General features: G+C 51.3%; 1 protein-coding gene and 1 pseudogene across 2 annotated transcripts in view; one reads left to right on the top strand and one right to left on the bottom strand.

Moving 5' to 3' along the window:
- Positions 1 to 5,650: 5,650 nt before the first annotated feature.
- On the top strand, positions 5,651 to 5,769 carry LOC116544033 (annotated as a pseudogene).
- A 4,453-nt stretch (positions 5,770 to 10,222) lies between these two features.
- Positions 10,223 to 23,728, bottom strand: part of LOC116544028 (annexin A8) — a 16,955-nt gene continuing 3,449 nt past the window's right edge. The window contains exons 2-12 of one of the 2 annotated variants that reach the window (XM_032270119.1): positions 22,663 to 22,753; positions 21,422 to 21,516; positions 19,961 to 20,074; positions 19,104 to 19,194; positions 18,344 to 18,423; positions 17,720 to 17,779; positions 17,079 to 17,172; positions 16,750 to 16,845; positions 14,334 to 14,392; positions 13,461 to 13,583; positions 10,223 to 11,115 (exon numbers count right to left, since the gene is read on the bottom strand). In XM_032270119.1, coding sequence (XP_032126010.1) covers positions 11,056 to 11,115; positions 13,461 to 13,583; positions 14,334 to 14,392; positions 16,750 to 16,845; positions 17,079 to 17,172; positions 17,720 to 17,779; positions 18,344 to 18,423; positions 19,104 to 19,194; positions 19,961 to 20,074; positions 21,422 to 21,516; positions 22,663 to 22,753 — 963 coding nt within the window. In that variant the 3' untranslated portion in view covers positions 10,223 to 11,055. The remainder of the gene's footprint in view (positions 11,116 to 13,460; positions 13,584 to 14,333; positions 14,393 to 16,749; positions 16,846 to 17,078; positions 17,173 to 17,719; positions 17,780 to 18,343; positions 18,424 to 19,103; positions 19,195 to 19,960; positions 20,075 to 21,421; positions 21,517 to 22,662; positions 22,754 to 23,728) is intronic. The other variant, XM_032270120.1, reaches the window with a different exon arrangement.

The raw sequence follows: 23,728 nt of genomic DNA, 5'->3' as shown, positions 1-23,728 counted from the left end.
GAGGAGCAAGATAAAAAAAACTCAAAAGCTAGCAGAAGACAAGAACTAAGATCAGAACAGAACTGAAGGAGATAGAGACAAAAAAACCCTTCAAAAAATCAATAAATCGAAGAGCTGGTTTTTTTGAAAATATAAACAAAATAGACAGACCACTAGCCAGATTAATAAAAAAGAAAAGAAAGAGGAATCAAATAGCTGTAATAAAAAACTATAAAGAGGATATCACCACTGATTTCACAGAAATACAAAGTATCATCAGAGATTACTACAAACAACTATGCACATAAACCAGTAAACCTGGAAGAAATGAGTAAATTCCTGGACACTTATGCCCTCCCAAGCCTAAACCAGGAAGAAGGCAAAACCCTGAATAGACCAATAACAAGGGCTGAATTTGAGGCAGCAATTAATAGCTTACCAACCAAAAAAAGCCCAGGTCCAGATGGGTTCATGGCCAAATTCTACCAGATTTACAAAAAAACCACTCCTTCTGAAACTATTCCAAACAATCCAAAAAGAGAACCCTTCCCAAATCATTTTATGAGATCAACATCATCCTGATGCCAAAACCTGGCAGAGGCTCAACAAGAAAAGAAAACTGCAGGCCAATATCTGTGATGAACATAGATACAAAAATCTTCAATAAAATACTAGCAAACCGATTGCAACAGCACATCAAAAAGCTTATCTACTATGATCAAGTAGGCTTCATCCCAGGGATGCAAGGCTGGTTCAACACACACAGTTCTATAAACTTAATTCAGCACATAAACAGAACCACAGACAAAAACCAAATGATTATCTCAATAGATGCAAAGAAGGTCTTTGACAAAATTCAACAGCCTTTATGCTAAAAACTCTCAATAAACTAGGTATCGACGGAACGTATCTCAAAATAATAAAAGCTATTTACAACAAACCCACAGCCAATATCATACTGAATGGGCAAAAACTAGAAGCATTCCCTTTGAAATCTGGCACTAGACAAGGATGCCCTCTCTCACCACTCCTATTTAATATAGTATTGGAAGTTCTAGCCAGAGCAATCAGGTAAGAAAAAGAAATAAAAGTTATTCAATTAGGAAAGGAGGAAGCAAATTGTCTCTATTTGCAGATGACATGATTGTATATTTAGAAGACCCCATTGTCTCAGCCCAAAACTCCTGAAACTGATAAGCAACTTCAGCAAAGTCTCAGCATACAAAATCAATGTGCAGAAATCACAAGCATTCCTATACAGCAACAACAGACTTAAAGAGAGCCAAATCAAGAATGAACTGCCATTCACAATTGCTACAAAGAGAATAAAATACCTAGGAATACAACCAACAAAGAATGTGAAGGACCTCTTCAAGGTGAACTACAAACCACTGCTCAAGGAAATAAGGGAGGACACAAACAGATGGAAAACATTCCATGCTCATGGTTAGGAAGAATCTATATTGTGAAAATGGCCATACTGCTCAAAGTAATTTATAGATTCGATGCTAACCCCATCAAGCTACCAATGACCTTCTTCACAGAACTGGAAAAAAAATACCTTAAACTTCATATGAAACCAAAAGAGAGCCCGCATAGCCAAGTCAATTCTAAGCAAAAAGAACAAAGCTGGGGGCATCACACTACCTGACTTCAAACTATGCTACAAGGCTACAGTAATCAAAACAGCATGGTACTGGTACCAAAACAGAGATACAGACCAATGGAACAGAACAGAGGCCTTGGAGGCAACGCCACACATCTACAACCATCTGACCTTTGACAAGCCTGACAAAAATAAGCAATGGAGAAAGGATGTCCTGTTTAATAAATGGTATTGGGCAAACTGGCTAGCCAGGTGCAGAAAGCAAAAACTAGATCCCTTCCTGATACCTTACACTAAAATTAAATCCAGACAGATTAAACACTTAAACATAAGTCCTGACACCATAAAAACCCTAGAAGAAAACCTAGGCGAAACCATTCAGGACATAGGCATAGGCAAGGACTTCATGACTAAAACACCAAAAGGAATGGCAACAAAAGCCAAAATAGACAAATGGGACCTAATTAAACTCCAGAGCTTCTGCACGGCAAAAGAAACAATCAGAGTGAAATGGCAGCCAACAGAATAGGAAAAAATTTTTACAATCTACACATCTGACAAAGGACTCATATCCAGAATCTACAAAGAACTAAAACAGATTTACAAGAAAAAAAAAAAAAAAACAAACCCATTCAAAAGTGGGTAAAGGATACAAACAGACACTTTTCCAAAGAAGACATATATGAGGCCAACAAACATATGAAAAAATGCTCATCATCACTGGTCATTAGAGAAATGCAAATCAAAACCACATTGAGATACCACCTCATGCCAGTTAGAATGGCATTCATTAAAAATCTGGGGACAACAGATGCTGGAGAGGATGTGGAGAAATAGGAACACTTTTACACTGTTGGTGGGAGTGTAAATTAGTTCAACCATTGTGGAAGACAGTGTGGCAATTCCTCAAGGACCTAGAAATAGATATTCCATTTGACCCAGCAATCCTATTACTGGGTATATATCCAAAGGATTATAAATCATTCTATTATAAAGACACATACACACAAATGTTAATTGCACACTGTTTACAATAGCAAAGACCTGGAACCAACCAAAATGCTCATTGATGATAGACTGGACAGGGAAAATGGGGCACATATTCACCATGGAATACTATGCAGCCATAAAAAACGATGAGTTCGTGTCCTTTGTAGGGACATGGATGAATCTGGAAACCATCATTCTCAGCAAACTGACAGAAGAACAGAAAATCAAACACTGTCTGTTCTCACTCACAGGCGGGTGTTATCAATGAGAACACACAGACACAGGGAGGGGAGCATCACACACTGAGGTCTGTTGGGGGGGACTAGGGGAGCAGGGAGTTGGGGAAGGATAACATGGGGAGAAATGCCAGATACAGGTGATGGGGATGCAGGCAGCAAACTACATTGCCATATATGTACCTATGCAACAATCATGCATGTTCTTAATATGTACCCCAGATCCTAAAGTGCTATAATATATATATGTATATAAAGAACTTTTAAGTACTCCAGACTCAGTAAGTCACTTCTTTATGTTTTATGCATATTTTCTCCTAGTCTTTGACTTGTCTATTGATTTGTTTCTTACTGATGAATTTTTTTTTTTTTCATGGATGAAGTCCAAGGTGTGTTTTTTTCCTCCAGCCAGGTAGCCTGGGCAGGTCGCTTCTCAGAGACCACGTGGGCCAGGGCGATGCACTAGTGACCCACAGAGGCCAGTGCAGTGAAGTGGCTTTGAAGCCTGATTGGAGAAACAGACGGTTCAGCTGTGAGAACACACGGGACTCCAACAAACTGGTATTCAACAAAACGCTTCACTCCTGGAGCCACTGCAGCTGCGGAGAGCCTGGTTCTCTGGCAGGTCCGCGCGCCCCCCTGCTGCCCCCTCCCGCCGCCCCCCGCGCGACCCCCACCCCCACGCCACCCCGCGCACGCCGGCTTCTCTGTACCGAGAGCGTCTTTCTGAGGGCGGAGGCGACCACGAGAGGGCGCTGCGGGAGCGGGTTTCCAGGCCCGCTTGGCGCCACCAAGCGGCACCGAGGCGGCGCTGCGCCCTGACTGCCGGTTGGAGGCAACAGGGGCTCTGGGGCAGGAGCCACTTATAGGAGTTTGGGTGGTCACGAGGAGAGACAGGGGGAGGCGACCTCGTCCAAGATCTGTCTGCAAGGGACCCTTCCCAGTCGATGTGAACACAGCCCGGGGAGCAACGGCAGCCCGGGAAGAAGAGGAGGGGCTGAAACCAGAGGCAGCCTGGGGACCCAGGTGTTCCTAGGTGACAAGCCCCCGGTTAGCTGGGCACAGGGAGGCATGGGGGGTGGCAGCTACTGCGTGGGAATGGGGCGGTGCCCCCACTTGGGTTAGTGGCTCACGTTCCACCAGGCCAGGCGCAGGGCTGAGGTGCCCGACTCCTGTTTCAGTGAAGACCAAGGCATGGTTTGCTGGGGTAGGGGTTTGGGGATGGGCCAGGCAACGTGTCTGTGAGGACCTATAGACGGCAGGGTCGGGGTAATTCGGTCACCCCAGCAGCAAGGTATTCCGGGGTGGTAGGATTCCCGAGTCCTGGGGAGGAAGCCTTGGTTACGGGGCTGTGGCCCTGCGTTGGAGCTGACCGGCCCAGCAGCGCAGGCCGAGCACGTCAGTCAAGGCTGAGCGCTGGCACCAGGGACTGGGTCTGACAGACTGATGTATATCCTGCTCCAGAGCAGATCACAGAGGCCCGCATGGATCCCCAGGCTGAGCCCAGAATTCCATGGGTAGATAGATGCCCATGGGCCAGGAACACAGGCGGCCACCGTTCTAGGGCATCACACAGGGCCCACCTTGGCCAAATACCATGAGGGAACTTGGACGCCTGTATGGGCCATGGAAGTGCCTGCAACCTCACACTCAGCCCTAGGGCTCACCCAGATATTTCAGATGTCTGTGGTCTCAGAGTAGAATATTGGGGAGTCAGTATCTGCTCTTCACTACAGGGGCAGAGATGCAGTGACGGAGGACACATCACAAATATTTAAAAAGACGTCCTTGGTCAAGGACAGAGGTAGCCAAGTCCAGCCTTCTCTGAGGAAATTAACCCACGACCCCAAAGCGCAGGGCCGGAAGATAGGAGGGAATTGGTCTGTGTCTCCCCAGAGTGTTGCAACACTTCAGCGCTGGGCTCCCTGCCCCAGGCTCACCTTCCAAACTCAAGCCAGAGGCTGAGGAGCTGGGCTGAGATCCTCCCTTGCCTGCCCCTGTAAAGCCGCCCCACTGTCTCTGGAAATCCTTTGAGCTTCTTAGTCCCACAGCGCGAGTCTGCTCTGAGCCCCTGACAAGCTCTTTCTCTTCTGTCCCTCTCTCCCCTGTTGGTGTGGACACACCACTCCTTTGGCTTGTCTGGTTGGGACCAGACCCCCTGCTGTTGTTAGCATTCCTCCCTCTGCCTGGAATGTTCTTCCCTATCTTCTACCTGATAAGCACCAAGTCATCCTGTAAAACTGCACAGCTATCCCCTTCCCTGAGGACCCTCCCCTGGCCAGCCCCACCCTGTTGCAGGCAGAATGCTTGGCGGTGGTAACAGACAACGTGGGTTGCTGATTACAAATCATTCCCCCTTTATTCCTTGCCAAGAGAATGCTGATTTTGCCCACGTTGTCAACCCTCAGGAAGGTGACCCTAAGCAGACTAAGTCACACACGCTAGCTCTACCCCCGAGAGCCTGAGACCAACACAGGTGGGCTAGCATGTGCCCGGTTCTGGCCTTGCCCTCACAGACTGCGAGTCAGGGTTGGGAAGCTCTTACAGAGTGGCCTCAGGGGCACCCTGCTGGCCATGCCATCAGAACCCCAGACAGCACCGGGAGTGAAGGAGCTGCCAGAAGAGTGGAGGGAGCCCACTTTGTCCTGTTAGAGCCTTCTCGGTACTGTTTTAATTAGGGTTGGCTGGGTAGGCTTTCTTCCACAGGGAGCCTAAGGGGACCCAGAGAGTCTTCTCAGAATTGCAGGCCGTCAAGGTTGGGCTCAGCCTCCCTGGCTAGCAGGCTCTCCTGTCCCTGAAGTCCGTACTCCTGCCCGTTGTTATTTATTCAAAAATATTTGTCTACGTCCTTACCACCCTGAATGTACCCGCTCTCGTCTGATCTCGGAAGCTCAGCAGGGTCGGGCCTGGGTAGTACTTGAATGGGAGACCGCCTGGGAATACTGAGTGCTGTAGGCTTAAAATTAAAAAAAGAAAAAAAAAAGTAAAAAATATTTGTTGAATGCCTGCTATCAGCTAGGCCCTGAATGTTTAAAAACAAATAAAATATGGCCGGGCGCGGTGGCTCAAGCTTGTAATCCCAGCACTTTGGGAGGCCGAGGCGGGTGGATCACGAGGTCAAGAGATCAAGACCATCCTGGTCAACATGATGAAACCCCATCTCTACTAAAACTACAAAAAATTAGCTGGGCATGGTGGCGCGTGCCTGGAGTCCCAGCTACTCAGGCGGCTGAGGCAGGAGAATTGCCTGAACCCAGGAGGCGGAGGTTGTGGTGAGCCGAGATCGCGCCATTGCACTCCAGCCTGGGTAACAAGAGCGAAACTCCGTCTCAAAAAAAAAAAAAAAAAAAAAAATAAAATAAAGTTCTTGACTTCAAGGGGCTCACAGTTTTTCTGTGGGAGACACATAGACAGATAACATGTCATAATAGAGAGTGTTCTTAGGTGCTACCAAGAGCAGCTACTCTGTAGTTCAAGCAGAAAACAAATGTATGAAAGGCTGTTGGATGGCTCACAGAATCCTGTGTAGCGCAAACACTATGTCTCAAATCATGCTGCAGGGCAAACTTGGGGCTCAGTATGCTGGACCATGTTCTGCCTTCTCTCCAAGCCAGCAATGGAAGAAAAGGAATTCAGCACCTAGGAAATGAAAAACATTGATCTGAGGATAAAGAGGGAGTATATGTAGATATCAACTCTTGGAGAGAATTAAAAAGCAATGATGTTAGAGCTATGGCAAGGCTACAAGCAGGGAATACCTATGGCAAAGGAAAACCATAGCTAGACAAAAGTTGAAGCAGTAAAACCAGATTTTATGCAGGACTATCACAATAAGCGAAGAGACCTCAATGTACAGTCAAGTTCATTCTAAAAACAGCACGAGCTGTCAAGACTTGGAGCCACGGAGCAGGTGGAGCTGGAAGATGGAAAATTACCAGGAGGAAACGCTAGGAGTGAGGGGGATTCTGGCTAAACTGACCTAACAGGAGTCCTGCTGACAACAGGCCAGGGTTAGCAGACATCACCTGGGAAAGTGGAGGACGAGGACCCTGATCAGATATTGGGAGTGGTCAGATATGAACAAGGGGGTTCTGAGTTGCCTTACCGGGGTTCTTGCTCAAATTAGATTTTACAAGAAAGTGCACAGGTGGCCCTGGAAGGTTCAGGAGCCTGACTCAAGTTTACTCAGGCAAAGAATCTTTGTCACTACTCCCTTACTTTTCCCCTATGCTGAAATTAAACTAGGAAGACTCCAAATTATCTTTAAAAACATAGGTGTGTTTTTAAAAAATCCCAAAGAGCTATTGCAAAAGCACCCATGGAATGTGTCTCCTTTACCAGAAGTGCCCAAAAGGTTACTCCAGCAAAAATGATTGGCAGGTGCTGTGGATGCTGCTGGTGTCCTGGCCAGGTCCCCTTTGCTTCCTTCCTCAGGTGCCATGGGGGTCATCTGGTGGAAGCCAGCACACGGGGCTGAGACCCCCTACACCCATGCTGCTCCAGCTCTGACCCCAGGCAGAGAGAGCATCCCATCTAATCTGAGGAGACCTCCTGCTTCCAGGCCTGTCCCAGATTTCTCTGCTGGCAGGGAGGCAGAAGGGGAGGTGATGTCTATTCTGCCCTATTGGGGGAGATGAGTCAACTTCATGACTCAGCTTAAGCAGATTGCCTTGCTGGGCACATGCTTGGACATGTCTGAATTTCCTGGGGAGTGTCCTTTGCTGCAGCTCCTCCCAAGGCTCCTGTTTGGCCACTTGAGGCCTGGGATGGGTTGCAAAGGATTCCTGTGTTCATCAACCCAGCGGTCAGAGGGGCTTGCAGGGCTGAGAGATCCTCTAAGTCCTTTCTAAAGGGCTTCAGCAGAAAGCAGCTAGGCAGGCTCAGCACTGAAAGGAAATCTGCACACAGAGCAGGACTTGAACTGAAAGAGGAAAAACAATCCTCACCTGGTGCTGGGATCCAGGATACAGCACATGGATACGGCTACGAAAGGTTTTTGTTAAACTCCCCCACCTTGCTGTGTTATGGTCTGATTGTGTGTTGTTGAAGTCCTTACCCCAGTTTGATGGTGTTTGGAGATGGAGCCTTTGGGAGGTAATTAGGGTTAGATGAGGTTGTGAGGATGGGGCCCTGATGATAGTATAGTGACCTTATAAAAAGAGCAGGAGAGAGGGAGAGAACTCTTACCCCTATGACCACGGGTAAGCACAGCACAGAGGAACAGTCATGGGAGGATGTGTCAAAAAGGCAGGAAGGAAGAGGCCCTCCCCAGGAACTGAATTGGCAGCACCTTGACCTTAGACTTCCCAGACTCCAGATCGGTGCAAAATAAATGTCTGTTATTTAAGCCACCTATTTATGGTATTTTGTATGTCAGTCTAAAAAGACTAAGACATGTTGGTGAATAGCTGCTGCATCCCCAACTCCCAGGAGCCTCCCCTGGGGCCCCACAGACGCCCTGCCATCCAGCACTGAGGGTTGAGGCCTGGCCCTGCAGGGGCCACTCAGGCTCTGCTCCCACCATGCAGACAACGGCCATTCAGGTGAGTGGGTTGTGCAACACCAGTTGTTAAATATTTTGGGCACCACTTGTAGATGTAAAAACAGTCCCTAAATTCTTTGCCAGTCTTCTCATTGAAGGGGTCTATGTCCTCCTCTTTCCTTGAAGCTGGGGTGGCTTGTGATGTCTTCAACTGATAGGGCACTGGGTAAGTGATGCTATGTGACTCCTGACACTAACTCACAGAAGGCAATGGTGGTGTCCTTGTCCACTGGGAGACTGTGGAGCCCTACCACTTGCTACCCTGAGGTTGCCATGCCAGAGAAGCTACTTGTAGGAGCTCAGTGGACAGTCCCGGTTGAGCCTGGCCTTTCAGCCATCTCACCAGTGCCCAACATGTGAGTGAAGAGGCATCCAGATGATTCCAACCCTCTGCCCTAGAGTCACCCCAGCCTTCAGGTCTTCCCAGCTGAGTCCCCGTACTTGTTGGAGCAGAGATAAGCATCTTGCTGCGCCTGCCAGAATTCCTGACCCACGGAATCTGTAAACATTATACATGAGGGTTTTACGCCACTGGCTCTGGGGTGGTTTCAAAGGTGAGAGTTGTAACTGGGAGCCCACCCTGTATAGAAAGGTGAGGAAACTGAGGCTCAGGGAGAGAGAGTAAGCAACTCAGTCACTGATATAGTTTGGATGTCCCCTCCAAATCTCATGTTGAAATGTGACCCCCAGTGTTGGAGGTAAGGCCTGGTGGGAGGTGTTTAGGTCAGGGGGCGGGCCCCTCATGGCATGATGCTGTCTTCACCATAGTGAGCTCTGACGAGATCTGGTTGTTTAAAGTGTGTGGCACCTCCCTCCACCTCTTTTGCTCTCACTCTTGCTACGTGGTGTTGGCTACCCCTTCACCTTCCACCATGACTGCAAGCTCCCTCCAGAGGTCTCCCCAGAATCTGAGCAGATGCCGGCACCATGTTCCCTATATAGCCTGCAGGACTGTGAGCCAATTAAACCCCTTTTTAATAAATTACCCAGACTCAGGTAATGCTTTATGGCAGCACAAGAATATCCTAATGCAGGCAGAGTCATGGAGCCAGCACAGGGCAGAGCCAGAATCTGCCTCCCATCCGAGTGAACTCAGAGCCCACACTGTTCCCATCTCCCTGATCGGCCTGGTTACTGGGCACACGCTTACCCCTCGGGGCCACAATTTGAGGGGAAGTTTGCAAACTGGAGCATGTTCAGGGGTGATGGTCCCAAACCAGGCTCCAGGAGGGACCACTGGAGGGACCACTGAAGGGACTAGGGACACTGGGCTTTGACAGAAGTCATAGCAGAATTTGTGGGCCTTCTTCAGATATCCAAAATGTTGTTACTGGGAATGAACAAGTGTCGTTGCCCCAGATGGCAGAGGTGTGGGCTCAATGTGGCTGATTTTGGTTCAGGGAAAGCAAGAATTTTGCTTTGTCGCATTCATTGGAAGAACACTGGGCCGTGAAAGGACACAGTGAGTCCTCAACTTTGGAGGCAGCCAAGTGCACCCTGAGGACCCAGGTGCTCCCTGAGTACACCCAGTACACGCTGAGTACCCAAGTGCACCCCCAAGCACACCAAGGACCACCCCTGGGTGGATGCCAAGGAAGTAGTAGTCAGGCCGCAGGTTGGAACAGCACCAGCTGACTTTAAGTCCCTCTCTAACCCTGAGATACCAGGATGTAGCCTACACATCAGGAGGTCAATGGAATCTACCCTCATTTGTAAGGGTTGTCCCCAGGGCGGCCATGGGTGCAGCCCACCCAGTGTTCCCACGGGGAGATGCCCATGGGTGCTCAGGCTTTGTGGCTCCCCAAAGCTCTGTTTCTGACAAATTAAATTGGTCCTACTCTGGTCCTTGCTAAACATCCAAAGACACTGTGATTTGAATACAAATCTTTTTTATTCTGAAAGCCACAGCAAAGGCACCTCAGAATCTCCAGTCTCAGCCATTCGGTGGGGACAAGAGTGGTGCTGAGGGCATGGCCACGCCCTCCTGTGCTGTATGTGGAGGGGTGCAAGTCCAGGGCAGCCAACCCGGCCAGTGGCCAGGGGTGCCCACACCTTTTAGGAAACAGTGTCCTTGGGTCAGAGCATTAATTGGTTATTAAGATGGTGAGAGAATTTTTCGTCCATCTAGAGCCTAACTTTTTTAGAGGAATGTTATGGCAACCCGGTTGGGATGGATACGTGTTTGTTTCTCCGCTGCTGAGGGATGTGTGTTCTGACACAAAAGGGCTCCCAGCCAGCTCTCCAGCTGCCTGACAGAGAAGTATATCGGCAAGATGCTTATTAAAAACCCATATTCCCTGGCCCCTCGTGTGGAGACCCTGTTTCAGTAGATGGGAGTAGAGCTGGGGTCTGCATAACCTGTGCCCAGGAGATTCTGTGACCAGCTTGGGAAGCTCCTGTCCAGGGAGGAGGGGATGACCCACAAGCCCGCAGGCCCCTCATGCCGAGGCACCTGTCGGGCTGCAGAAATGCTAAGCCTGGCATAGTGCTCACACTGGGAAATGACCTGGAGGAAGCTGGGAAGAGGAGTCCAGGCTGGTTCCACCCTCTGGCTCAGAAACCCAGCTGGAAAGCATTGGAAATAGGGAAACAGAAGACTGAAAGGCTGGGCCCCCCACACCCAATCCCCGTCCATGGCCGAGGTTGAGTGAGGAGGCCTGGAGACTCCGGCTTCATGGCCTTTGCTCTTGTTCTTCTGTGCCTCAGGGGTCGCTGCCCACCAGGTTCAACAGGGCATTCTTGTAGTCGCCGCTGGTGTCTTCCTGTGAGCAGGAGATGCAGGAGCGTGAGAAGGGGCTTGTTTGTGCCTGCTCTACAGCAGCGCCTGTGTTATTATGACTAAGAGCTGTACCCCTGGCTTAGACCTGGGCCAGCCCTCCATAGTTCCTAAACTGCAGGGTTTAGGAACCTTGTTTGTAATTTCAGCCTATTCCTTTGCATCTCCTTTTGATTTTCTTACCAACTACAAGCAGGATTAATGTGGAAAATGAATCAGAGATCGTTCCACTCCTAAACAAGGAAGGGGTGGGTGGCTCCCTCACCCGTCAGCGGTTGTAGGGTTCTTCTATTTGGGAGCCAGGTGTATCCAGCCATTCATTTGCACAACATGATGCATCATTATTCAGCACCTGCTGTGGCAGCTTGGGAACCAAGGCTGAGAGTGGGGTACCAGCACACACCTGGGAGCAGGGCCAGGGGTAGAGGGAGCCTGGACCATCATGCCCTGACTGTGTGGCCGAGGCAAGCCCCATCACCTCTGCAGGACTTATCTATGAAATGAGATTAATGCTGCACTGCTGTGCATCTCGCTGAGAGGTGGTGAGGGCACAGGAGGAGAAAGGTGAGCCGGTCTGCCCTGTGGCTGGCTCACGGCGGGTCCACAGTTTCTCTCCTGATGAGGCTGACCTTGTGGTCCAATGGATGGGGAGCCCTGTTTCTTAGCTACTGGTGGGTCCTGATGGGACTGGCTAGTCCAGGTTCTGTACACAGAGCCGGGAAATGGGCCAGGTCAGATCACCCAGATTCTTCTTCATGCGGTTGAGGATAGCGGGGCCAAGAGAGGGGAGTGGATTCATCTGCAGGGGCATGGTGAGTAAGGCGTAGGCTGGGGCTAGTCCCACTTTCCACACTCTGGGGCAGTTTAGATCTCATGGTTATTGTCTGTTTTTTCACTGTTTAGTAAAATTTTCCTGTTTTGAGCCTGAAATCTTGTTACAGGTTTTAAACTACAATTAAATTTTTTTTAACTTTTTCTTTCTAGACATGGTCTCACTCTGTCACCCAGCCTGGAGTGCAGTGGTGCAGTCCTAGCTCACTGCAGCCTTGGACTCCTGGGCTCAAGAGATCCTCCTGCCTTGGCCTCCCAAAGTACCGGGATTACAGGTGTGGGCCACCACGCCTGCTGGTTTTACTATTTTGAAGATAATTTTTGTAACAGTTTTTAGAAAGAAAAGCATTAATTTTGTTTCCTTTTTCAAATACATGAATTATACTTGGAGTGTTTATACATTTGCCTCTTAATTTCAATGCAGGAGTTTCTAACTCATATTAGTGTTGAAAACCATTTTTGCTTTAATGACATCTGTGGTCTACACTAAAAAGAAAATGTTTAGTGAACATATTCATGATTCTAACTCAGTTTTCTTAAGTAACAACATTAGATAAAACTCAAAGAGGGTGGCTTCATGTATCTCTAGAAATCTCTCTGTTGCTGTAAGTTACCATGTGTGGCTGATGACAGTCAGCTCAGACCGTCTGCAGGTGACAGCGGCAGTCCAGGCTGGTATGTGCCTTGCCCTGCTGTCTCCCGACAAGATTGGCTGGGGAGCTTACAGTGAAACCAAGAATAATTCCAACTCTCCCATTCCCCTGCCCACCTGCTGCCCCACCTTGAAACATTTGGAAACAGAAATGTCTTTTCAACATATCGTCAGCTATGTGTTTCTTGAAAAGTGCACTTAACAAGGACATTTGCAGAACAGCCAGAGACTTGACTTAGTAACCAAAGAAGGCTTGGGGATATATTTGTCCTAATGTGACTTCTGCTAATGAATTCATCAAGACCTCAATTTGTAGACACCCCCAGGTGAGCTGTTTTTCCCAATTATGTCAGTGTGATAATCACTCTATGTTTTGAAGGCTCCAGAACTTTCACTAATTGGAATCTGGTTAGGCAGTCTTTTGGTGCTCATCTGACTTAACTACTTATAAGTTGGCTGCCAGGGCTACTTAAATCTGGATTTGAGCAGTGGGCCCCGATTCCTACCAGACTAGTTCCTCTCATTGACTCTTCAGAGGTGGCTCCTTCTGCAAGGATTTAGTGTCTTTTCCAAGGAGCAATCATAACTCAAATTCAAAACCAACTTTCTGAGTGGGACACAGGGGGCCTCCATGCCTTGGTCTCTCCATGTGCCCTCCACCCCCAACTCCCTTCAGGCTCCAGCCACACTGACCTGTGCTGTTCCTTTCGCACACCACATGGTCATGAATATAAGCGCATGGTGCCCACTGGGAAGGGAGGGGCCCACGTGGCATTGGCCACAGCCTCCAGGTCTCCTGGAATGTCTAGGTTTTGGACTGGACTCAGCATTGGGAATGCCTGGCTTACCATGATCATGCTGCTGAGGGTCTTGTCATACATCTTCTTGAAGTGACACTTGATGAGATTTAAGTCAATCTCGCTCCTTGAAACGATGTTCCTTATCAGGGTCCCGTCACGCGTCCCTGCTCCCTGGGCAAGATAGCAGCCATCAACAATCCTGCCTCGCCTTTCCTGTCCATCTCTGAGTGATGGACAAATATGTGTGGTTGGGTTCTGGGGCTTTTAGAGGGAAAGAGATGCTGGAAGGAGCCTGTACTTCAGCTGGGGAAGCATTAGGAGGGGTGCTTTTGTGGCTTAGGGTGTCCACTTCCTCAGTCCCCTCTCACCCATTGCCCATAGCTCTTCCTTTATGATGCCAAGTGCTCCAAAATACCATATGTTTGGTTTGTCACATCGGATCCTAGACACAAAATACTCACTGCTCCAGGAACAAGACTTCCTCCTAGAGCAGCCGCGGCAGCAGTCAGCTCAGCCAGGAATTTCACAGGCAGGGCCTTCCTGCTCTTTGTCCCTGACCAGTCTTATGTTAGCTGGGGCCACATGGCCAAGGGAATTGCATGCCGTCTCTCATTTCCTGGGCAGAGGTGGCCAGAGGGCTTGGGTTTTGGGTGTGGAACCAACTTCAGGAGATATCAGCAACCATCAATTAGAGAAAATGGGCAATGATTTTAGTTTCAGGGAATTATTCACCTCCGGAGATGGAGTTTCCCTGTCCCAGACTCGGTTTCACCTCTGAGAACTAAAATTTTTCTGATCCACAAGAGGTTGGGGGGTAAGAGAACTCCCCAGTGTGGAAGACAGTGGCGGCTTTCAGCTCCTTGGCTTTGCACTTGGTGCTATGTAGGGCGAATGTCAGGAGGCAGAAGACAGAACAGTTACCTTCATGGCATAGTAGAGTCTCTCTGCAAAGTAGCTGTGGAGGTTTCGGGTGCATTTCACTGGCAAACAGGAAAGCTGTGTTAATATCTGGAGCTGGGAGGTGGCATTGCCTACAACCTGATTTATTTATGTCTTGCCTTGGACCTTAAGAGTCAGTGTTGTGCAAGGCTTGGCATATTTCCTTGTGCCTTCTTTCCCAAAGTGAGAGGCTTTGTGTCAAGTGGCGTGGGACAGGGAAGGAAGCCTGGGTTACTGGGCACAGCTCCAAAGGCCCAGAGCAGGCAGACAGAATGGTGAGATGTGAAATGCACTGGACTGTCGGTCTTGTCTGGAGACACCAGCTCAAGCCCCTCCGAGGGCTGCTCAGGCCCAGGGCAGGTCCTGGGCTGTCAGCCCAGAGACACCTCCACCAAGAATCCAGCCGCTCAGCTCCACAGAAGCACCATGGTTTGGTGGCTGCTGGCCTTAGAGTGCCCTCTGTCACTTACCAGCAGGAACCCTGCATTTTGAATTCCCATGTGATAAGTGGAGCTTGGCCTTGGAAGACTAAGGCACTTGGGGGTATCTGGTCAGAGAGTGGGTCCCACAATTGCCCTCATGGGTGTTGCTCAGAGACTTGGCATCTGGGTGGGGAAGGTTGGTGTTTTCACGCAGGGCTGCAGAAGGAGTGTGGGCTTTGAGTGAGGTAGGTGTGTGTTCACCTCCTGCTTTGATGGTGCTGTATGACTTCATTACTTGACCTCCCTAACTCATCTGGGAAGTGAGACTGAGGTAAGGCTTCAACAGGAAATGAATAGGAAGGCCCAGTACGATGCAGCACTGCATGGCTTCGCTATTCCCTGCTGGCAGAGGAATTCATGGAGGAATCCCTTCATCCATGGGAGGTTCAGGCCAGATCCAGAGGCAGACTTTGGAAGCTGAGATTGGAGCAGGGGTGTGATTAGATGCCCCAACATAAACCAGATTGTATCACAGCAGCCAAGGCTAGCTGGGGTGTCTCAGATGGCCCTGTCCACCCAGAGAGGTAAGGACACAGCAGGGAGCCTGCTGGCTGCTGGGCTCTGCACAGAGGCAGCCTGGTGTGGAGGTGAGAGCTGCAGGCCAGGAGTCCCGACCTGGGCTCCGTGTCTAAGTGGGAGAAGAGACGTCCCTCTGCCCTGGGCCTCGGCTTTCTGCTCTGCAGTGACTCTTCCCATTGTGATCTCAGCCCTGGACCACATGAGAGCTCTGGAATGGGTCCTCCTGAGCGGCCCTGACTTCCTGCCGTGGGGAAGGTCCCCAGTCTTTCTCAGCATCAGACCATCCATCACTCAGTTTGGACTCAAGCCACACGTCATTTTTTCTTTAACTGGCAATGAAGGCAGGGGCCAGACTCCTGGCTCACGTCCGGAAAGGTGACTCTGTGCTGGTCAGGGCTTCACAACCAGAGCCAGAGTGCTCCCTGCGTGGCTGCCGTGGGTATGCACAGGGCTAGGGCTGGCATAATCACTGGTGTACGCATTTGTGTGGGCACACACACACACTGTCTCTCTCACACACACACCCACACACTCATGCATCCACTCACACACTTACATTCACAAACATACACTGTCTTTCAAACACACACATCCCCACCCACACACTCACATCCCATCCACACAGTCAGGCACACACACCCTCAGGTACACACACTCTCATAATCTCACTCACACTTTCATGTTCACACATTCTCATGCACACACTCATGCATGCACACACACCCTCATGCACACACCCTTGTGCACACACACACTCATGCACAGTCTCATGCACACACACTTATGCACACACATCCTCATGCACACAATCTCATGCATGCACACATTCATGCAGACACACCCTCATGCATACACCCTCATGCACACACACCCTCATGCAGTCTCATGCACACAGTCTCATGTACACACACTCATGCAGACACACTCTTATGCACACATACCCTCATGCTCACACACTCCCTCATGCTCACACACTCTTATGCACACACTCACATGCCCGCATCCTCATGCACACATTCTCATGCACATACCCACTTATGCACACATTCATGCACATACACCCCATGCACACACTCTCACACACACTCATACACACACACTCATGCAGACACACTCTCATGCACACAGACCCTCAGGCACACAGAGTCACACAGCAATGGGCACCATGTGGGCAGCACAAAGAATAATCCTTGGCAGCACACACTGGGACTCTAGGAGTGGAGTAGTTCCTAGGTTCTGGACTGAAGGGAGCAGGTAGAGTGTGAGTTGGGGATACATCTCCTGAAGGTGACACAGGGATTCTGTCTCTTGCGGTCACATCCCTAGGCCCTTTGTTTTTTGGTACTGCCCCATGGTGAGCCCCGTGGCCTGAAAAATATACATGTCCGAGCTCTTACCCACAGTGAGCATGGCCTCCTCCAGCGAGCCGTGAGTCTCACTCTTGATGCTGTCCTCAATGCTCTTGTTGGCAATTTTCTCATACTCTTCAAACACTGTGGAGAGGGCTCTGCTCAGGGGATGGTCAGACCTCCTCGTGCTGCCCTCAGTGTCTCGGATCAGAGGCTGCACATCAGTGTGCCACCCTGACCTCCCACTTGGTGGCCAGGGAAAGTGTCCTGGGCTCCCTGGCTCTCTCCCTAACTCTAGACAAGGCAGAAGTGCAAGGGAGAGGCTTATGGCCAGGGAAACCCCTGTGGCTCCAGCCCTGCCCCTTCTGTCCTGGTACCTCTCAGCAGGTGAGTGGCACTGCGCGTGCACAGGATGGTGATGAATCTCATCTCATCAGTCCCACGAATCTTCTCGCCTGCTGCATGCAGATCCTAGCATTGGGACAACCATGACAAGCCGGTGAGAGAAACCAGGGAGGTGAGGGATGGAACCCCAGAGTCCCAGAGCTGCAGCCATGGCCAGCCCTGGTCCACTCTGCCAGGCCAGCATGCTCCTCTGCTTGGTCCTCTGTAACAGGGAGCTCCTCTTTCTCTAGCAGCTCTGGCTTAGAATATTTTCTCCATCTTGGGCTATAAGCCATTGTAGGAATTGCCGGTCCCCAGGCTTCCCTCTGCCAGCAGACAGACTTGCAGAGATCTGGACACATGTGTCCAGCACCAGGGCCCAGTGCCCCCAGGTTCATGGGCTGTTCCTACCAGGACAGAGCTTTAGTGCTTCCCTACCCTCAAGTCATGCTCCTTCCTCCTGAGTCTTCCAACACCCTCACTCTTCTCCCCAGACACTAAAGGGCAAAGGCCTATAGGGAGCTGAGCTGGGTGGGTCCCCACCTAGTGTCAGAGAAAGGCCCCCACGGGCAGAGGGGGCAGAGTCCAGATGGCAGGGCATGGGGGCCACATGGCCAGCTGGGTGCAGCCTCACCTGTGCATCTTGGAGGGCCAGTCCTGGGTCCACAAAGCCGCTCACATCATCCCTGCTTCCCTAGGAACAAAGGAGGTGGCTCTGTAAGGCAGGCCGGCTGACCAGAGCAGCAAGGGCCGAGGGGGGATCCTGAGCTTGGAGGGTAGGCATGGCGCTGCTGCTTTTTGGCTGTGGAAACTTCAGCAAGCTGGTTATTCTCTTCTGCCCTTGGTTTCCTCATCTGGACAATGGGGGTGGTAAGGACTGTCTGATAAGGCTTGGGGGATTCAGGGAGCTAAGGTAAGCAAAGCACCTGGCATGAGACCTGCAGGAAGGGCCTACTCTCCTCCCTCTTCCAGAAGGCTTTCACATGGCTGAGTCAGGACAGATGCGGGGGCCCTGGAGTAGAGACACCCTAAACATGCTGAGACACACGCAATGAGCCCTGGCCATTAGGACTGTCCCATGCCCCTGCCCTGGGGTCGGGACACTCTAACCATGCTGAGACACACCCAATGAACCCTGGTCACCAGGACTGTTGCATGCTCCTGCCCTGACTCTGGTGGCTCTGTTCAAGGGCCATTCCCTGGGATGGAGCTGTTGGGACCCACAAACCAAGGCTCCGAAGAGCCTGGGCTATGATACCTGCAGGAGGCACACGAGGACCCTCTCCAGGTAGCCACTTGTGTCTGCTTGGATGTCCTCCTCCAGGCTGGACCCATAGTCTGCAAGGAAACAGGACCATGAGGTACAAGCAGAGGCCGAGGACCTGCCTACAGCCTGCTTTCCTCCTTCCACCCCTGTTCCCCACACTTCTCCTGATTAAAGCTTTCTAAGAAAGAAAGACCTTGGGGCAGAGGATGGATGCAATGCCCCGGTGTCCAAGTGGCAGATGACTGTCACCTGGGTGGTGGTTCACAACTACAAGCGACATGGATGCTCAACCAAGCTCAAAGCACAAAGATGGACCAGGCCAGAGATCCAGGCCAAGGACTGCCAATCAAGCTCCATTTCATCTCAAGGCTTGGCAAAGCCAAAGCCTCCAGGAAAACTCCCCACTGCATACACAATGTGGAGGACTGACTGTAGCCTGGGGTCCACACCCCCCACCGCGGTCCTCAAGGGCAGAGAGTTTAGCTGACCATGTGCCTCTCTTCCCGTAAGAGAAGCTGGTGAGCTTATAGTTTGAGTTTGAGTCAAGTTCAATGTCACTATCAGGCCCAGGTATTGGCACACAGTAGGTGCTCAGCACCTATGGGTGCAAAAGTCCCCAAAGGGTCCTTTCCAGTGCGGCCCAGGTTATTTCTGGAACCTTGTTCCCTGCTAGGCTGCCAAAGCTTGTGGCCACTCCCAAGCAAGTCTTGAACTCGGACCCCTGTGCCCCACCTTCTGTGCCACCCCTTACCTTCCTCGTACGCCTTCATTATCTCCTGCAGCTGCTTCTTGGTCCGAGAGGCCAGGATCTCAATGATGACACCCTCCTTGGTTCCTAAGCCCTGTGGACGGAAACCTCTGCCTGCTGGAGTGCTCTGCCATGACCTGCTGCGCTGGCCACACTTTTTTTCTCAAGATGCCTGAGCCTCAGGCAGGACCTCACTGCTCTGTCCCACTTGGAGAGGGAGGATGTGGTGAGAAAATCACATGCTTGTCTTCAGTGCTGGACACTGAGGGCAAGTGCTGTGACGGAGAAGCCCTGGCTCAGCTCTCCCTCCTTAGCTGGGTGGTGTCAGAAGGCTGCTCCATGACACGGAGCCTAAGCATCCTGATCCATAAATGGGAATAATAAGCCTCCCCTGTCCAGAAGGTGGATTAGGGAGCATGTGTGTAAAATGCCGGGTGCTGTCCATGCAGCAAGTGTCCTTTCAAGTGAATGACTGTCGTTACTGAGTCCCCATTTCCTATTAATCTGCCAAAACAAAGAGTAGTGAGAGGTAAAGGGAAACCCGGGGGATGGGGGCTGTGCCTGGGACTGCAGAGGTGGGTTTCCAATACTGCTGTACGCCTGAGCTGGTGAGGTTTTGAGAAATACTGATTTTGGCTTCATCACAGCCACTCAATGTGTCAGTTAGGAAACAGTGACTTCAGGTGGTGGGTGCAGTCAGAGCAGCAGGCTACCTGCTCACTGGGCCTAGCTACGGTCCACGTGGCCATTCCAAACAGTGGCTCAAGGGGAGCTCTGGGCTGCCAGTGCCGGTCCCCGCATTGCCCTTATCCAGTCATGTGAGCACCGCTGCCCCTCCCCTGCCCTGCCTGTCTGGTCACCTTCATGGCATCATGCAGTTCCTTGGCTTCGTATCTGTATGGCGGGTACATAAGGGCCACAATGAGCCTCTCGAACTTGCCACTCAGCTCCGACTTCAAGGTCTCGGTGAGGTCCTAGTGCAGGAACAGGGAAAGGTGATATTTGTCATAAGCCAGGCCCACCTGAGTGCAGGCATCAGGGTGGTGGCTGGGCCTGGGGGGTTGGGCTAGATTCCGCGTGGGCCCTGCCACATGCAGGCTTGGTTTCTTAGGCCAGCTCCTTAGCTTCTCTGAGCATCAGTATCTTTACCAGTTATATGGAGATGAACATGCTTCCGCTTCATCCCATTGCTCAGGGGGTTGATACAGAGACGTGTGTGACCCAACTCAGCATTCATTGTGCTGCTGGGCACCTCATAAGCTCTCAGTAAAATGAAATTGCCATTCCTAGCTAGACCGCAAGCTCTGAGTGTGGCATCCCCATAAAGTACCTGTCACTTGGGACTCAATGAATGAATGCATGCCTGAATTAAAAAATCTGTCTCACATGTGTCTCCTTCTCAGGGTACATGCTGCTACAAGGAGCCACCAGGCCACATCAGCTGATCTACAGAGCAGCAGAGAGATCAAGGGCTTTGTCAGACCTGGATTTTAATCCCCACCTTGCTGATTAGGGGCTCTGGGACCTCGGTTAACTTACAACCTCTCGGAGCGTCAGATTCCCCAAATGTTTGAATGCAGAGAATAGTGTACAGCTGTGAGGACTAAGAGAAGGAAATTGTAAAAGTGCACACTGAGTTCTCCAGGAGAATATTTGAGCTGATCTTCCTTCATTAACTCTCCAAACAAATGATTTGATGGCTAGAGGCTTCAGGCAACCATGGCTAGGCACGTATTTAATCTTGTGTTTACTGTGTACCCCCACGTCGAGCTTTGTCCCGGGGGAGGGCAGGTAGGAGGAGAAACAAAGGGTCTGGCATGCTTGCTCCAGGCTCTTAGCATTCCCAGGTAGCAGAAGGGATGAGGCGAGGGTGCAGGCAGCTCCACTGAGGAGAGCGTGGCTGCGCCCCAGAACAGAGCGAAGCCAGGCTTTCATGCCTGGGGTTTGGGAAAGAGAAGGGTGGTCTGGGTCCTGGGGGCAGGGTGAGCTAACCTGGGGGCTGGGAGACAGAGCTCCAGTGGGGACTGTCAGGTGCCTGAGAAGGAACGCAGTGAGGAAGGAGGTGGGAAAGGAGGCAAGGAAGGCCAGCCCCAGGCCTGGGCTCTGACACCTAAAAGTAGGTCTGCCAGATAAAACATGGGACGGCCAGTTACATTTGACTTTCAGATAAAGAGCAATTGTTTCAGTGCAAGCAGCTCCTATGTGCCCATGCTGCCAGTGGGCTGGCTCTAGGGGAAGGTCGTCCAGAATGGAGCTGCCCCCAGGCTGTACCCCCAGCCCCAAGGCTCACCTCTCCCCACCCCCACCAGCCTTCCCCTTGCCTTGCCGAACTGAGCCTTGAAGGACTTGGCGATCTGCTGCCGCTGCGCGTTGCTCCTCCTGGTGAACACATCGATGATGGCCTGTTCGTTGGTCCCTGCAGGGATACAGGGCAAGTGACTCTGCTGCACACAGGGGCACAGGTGAGGGCCGGGGAGGGGAAGGCGAAGGCAGCTGCTTGGTGGCTGAGCGGTGAGGACATGACATCTGGATAGCTCCGAACCCCTGAACCGTTTTTTGTGGTGTAAACAAGGTCCTTAGGAAATCTGGCTCCCCATTTTCCACACCCACACCCCAATGTTGGGGTATGCCTAGGCTCAGCCTCACAAGATAGAATTGAAGCCTGGGTGGCTCTGGACATCAGCCTGAGCCTTAGAAGCTTGGCCGAGTGAGACCTCCTTTGTGTTGGTTGCAGTAGGGGAAGGTCAGGACTGAGTCCAACCTCTGGATCCGAGGCCTGGCCCAGCAATGGCACGGCATCGGGCAGCCAGCCTCATTTCCCCGGGCCTCTGTTTTCTCATGTGGGAAGTGGAGATAACCGCCAAGGCTTCACAGAAGGCGGAGGACATGAGAACGTTTTCTGGGCTCCTCAGAGTGGGAGTTCTCGTTGATGCCCCATCCTTGGGCAGAGCTGACTAAGGGGTCAGCCCCAGCTGGGGCGGGGTCAGGAATGTATGCTCTGCTCGCAGGTCAGGAGGGCTTTCTGGGCAAGTTTTTAAAATCTGGCCTCAGTCCAGCCCTCACCCACTCACGGTAGTGCTGAGGTTGGCACTGGGCAAGTGCTGGAGAGGGGAAGGGAGCCGGCTCCAGGGCCATCGACATGGGGCAGGGGGCCCTGAGTCAGCCCCACAAACTCCCCATACCCCACAGCCCCACCAGCCCTGTGCCTGGCATCATACAGCACCATCCCCTTCATATTTCATGTGACACATGAGGCCCAGAATTCTTGGGGCCGCTTCACAAGTGAGAGAGCTCAGACTGATGGGAAGTCACTCATAGGAACACACAGCTGACCTCCCCGCCCCATTACCCAGGGCGGAGCAGCATCCTCCTGTCCAGTTTTGCGGGGTGGGTGCCGACTGCACTGCAGAAATGTGGGCCTGTGTGATTCTCTGGGTAGTGGAGTCAGTCTGAGACTATCATGGGACACCCCAGCTCCCCAGATGTCCCCTGGCATCCACTTTCCAGGGCTATGGGCTTGGGGTCTTGAGCAGAGGTGGCAAGGCTGCCAACACCCACTCACCGATCCCCTTCATGGCTTTGTAGAGGGTCTCTGCATCAGGGTCTGGGTTGAAGTGGGAGCTGCTTTTCACTGTGACGCCCTCCTGTTCAACCTGCAAGAGAACCAGGCCTGTTCAAAGCAGGCAGGGACAGGAAGGGCAGCGCAGGCTCCTGGTCCCCATGTTGTAGTCTGCCCCGACAGGGTGATTCCCTTCCCTGGGCACGGAGATCTCAGGCCTTACAGGCTTGTGCTCAGCCCTTCAGCCCTTTGGCCAACAGGGCGGAGTAGCCAGAGCCAGAGCTTGTGAGGAGAAGCCATGAAACCTTTCCTGTTCCTGCCTGTGCCTTCTGAGGGCAGACAGTGGCTCCAGCCACACCTAGCTCCCTCCAGCACCATCCACAGACTGCAGAAAGGGACACACTCACCCAAAGTTAGGAAGAAAAGGAACACTTAAGCGAAGGCTTCCTGGAGCTGAGTGTGCACCTTCAGAGAGTGCAGATGAGGCTGGGAGCCACGCATGGCTCTGCCTTTCTGAGGAATGCTTTGAGCTCCGTCTGCCCTCTTCCTGGGGAGTTGGAACTTACAGGAACTTAGGGGGTGGGGGCCCAGCATCCTGACAGCTCAGGGTGTTTGCAAGTCCAGAGGCTCATGGGGCTCAGAGCGTCAGGTTTAGAAAAACCCACAAGATGCTGTGCAGATTGTGAAATAAACCGGATAACCAAGAACCTGAGCCCTTGAATTCCAAGCCTCCAGTTCAGAGCTTGCCTGGGAGCTCTTTAAACTTGTGCCCTGCAGAATTTCTCAGATGCTTAAGACGGACGACTCCTCGTAAGTATGTTTTGGGTGGAGGGATGGTAGAGCATGGAGGAGCATTGGAGATAGATATTGAATTAGAGGGAGACTCAGAGATCCTCCAGGATGAAAAGTTTAGTCCCATACAGTCTGGCCTTCCACTTACCTGTTCACTTATTCCTTCCATCATGTCCATCATTCACCCATCTACTTTCCCACCTACCTGCTTATCTATTTCACTACCACAGCCATCCATCCATCCATCCATCCACCCACCCATCCAGCTATCCATCCA

This window comes from Sapajus apella, unplaced genomic scaffold (genome assembly GCF_009761245.1).
Source record: "Sapajus apella isolate SASKATOON/1434 unplaced genomic scaffold, GSC_monkey_1.0 scaffold203, whole genome shotgun sequence".
In the NCBI taxonomy this organism is placed as follows: Eukaryota; Metazoa; Chordata; class Mammalia; order Primates; family Cebidae; genus Sapajus; species Sapajus apella.
The sequence above is the reverse complement of the archived record's forward strand: the minus strand, read 5'-3'. Positions and strand labels throughout refer to the sequence as shown.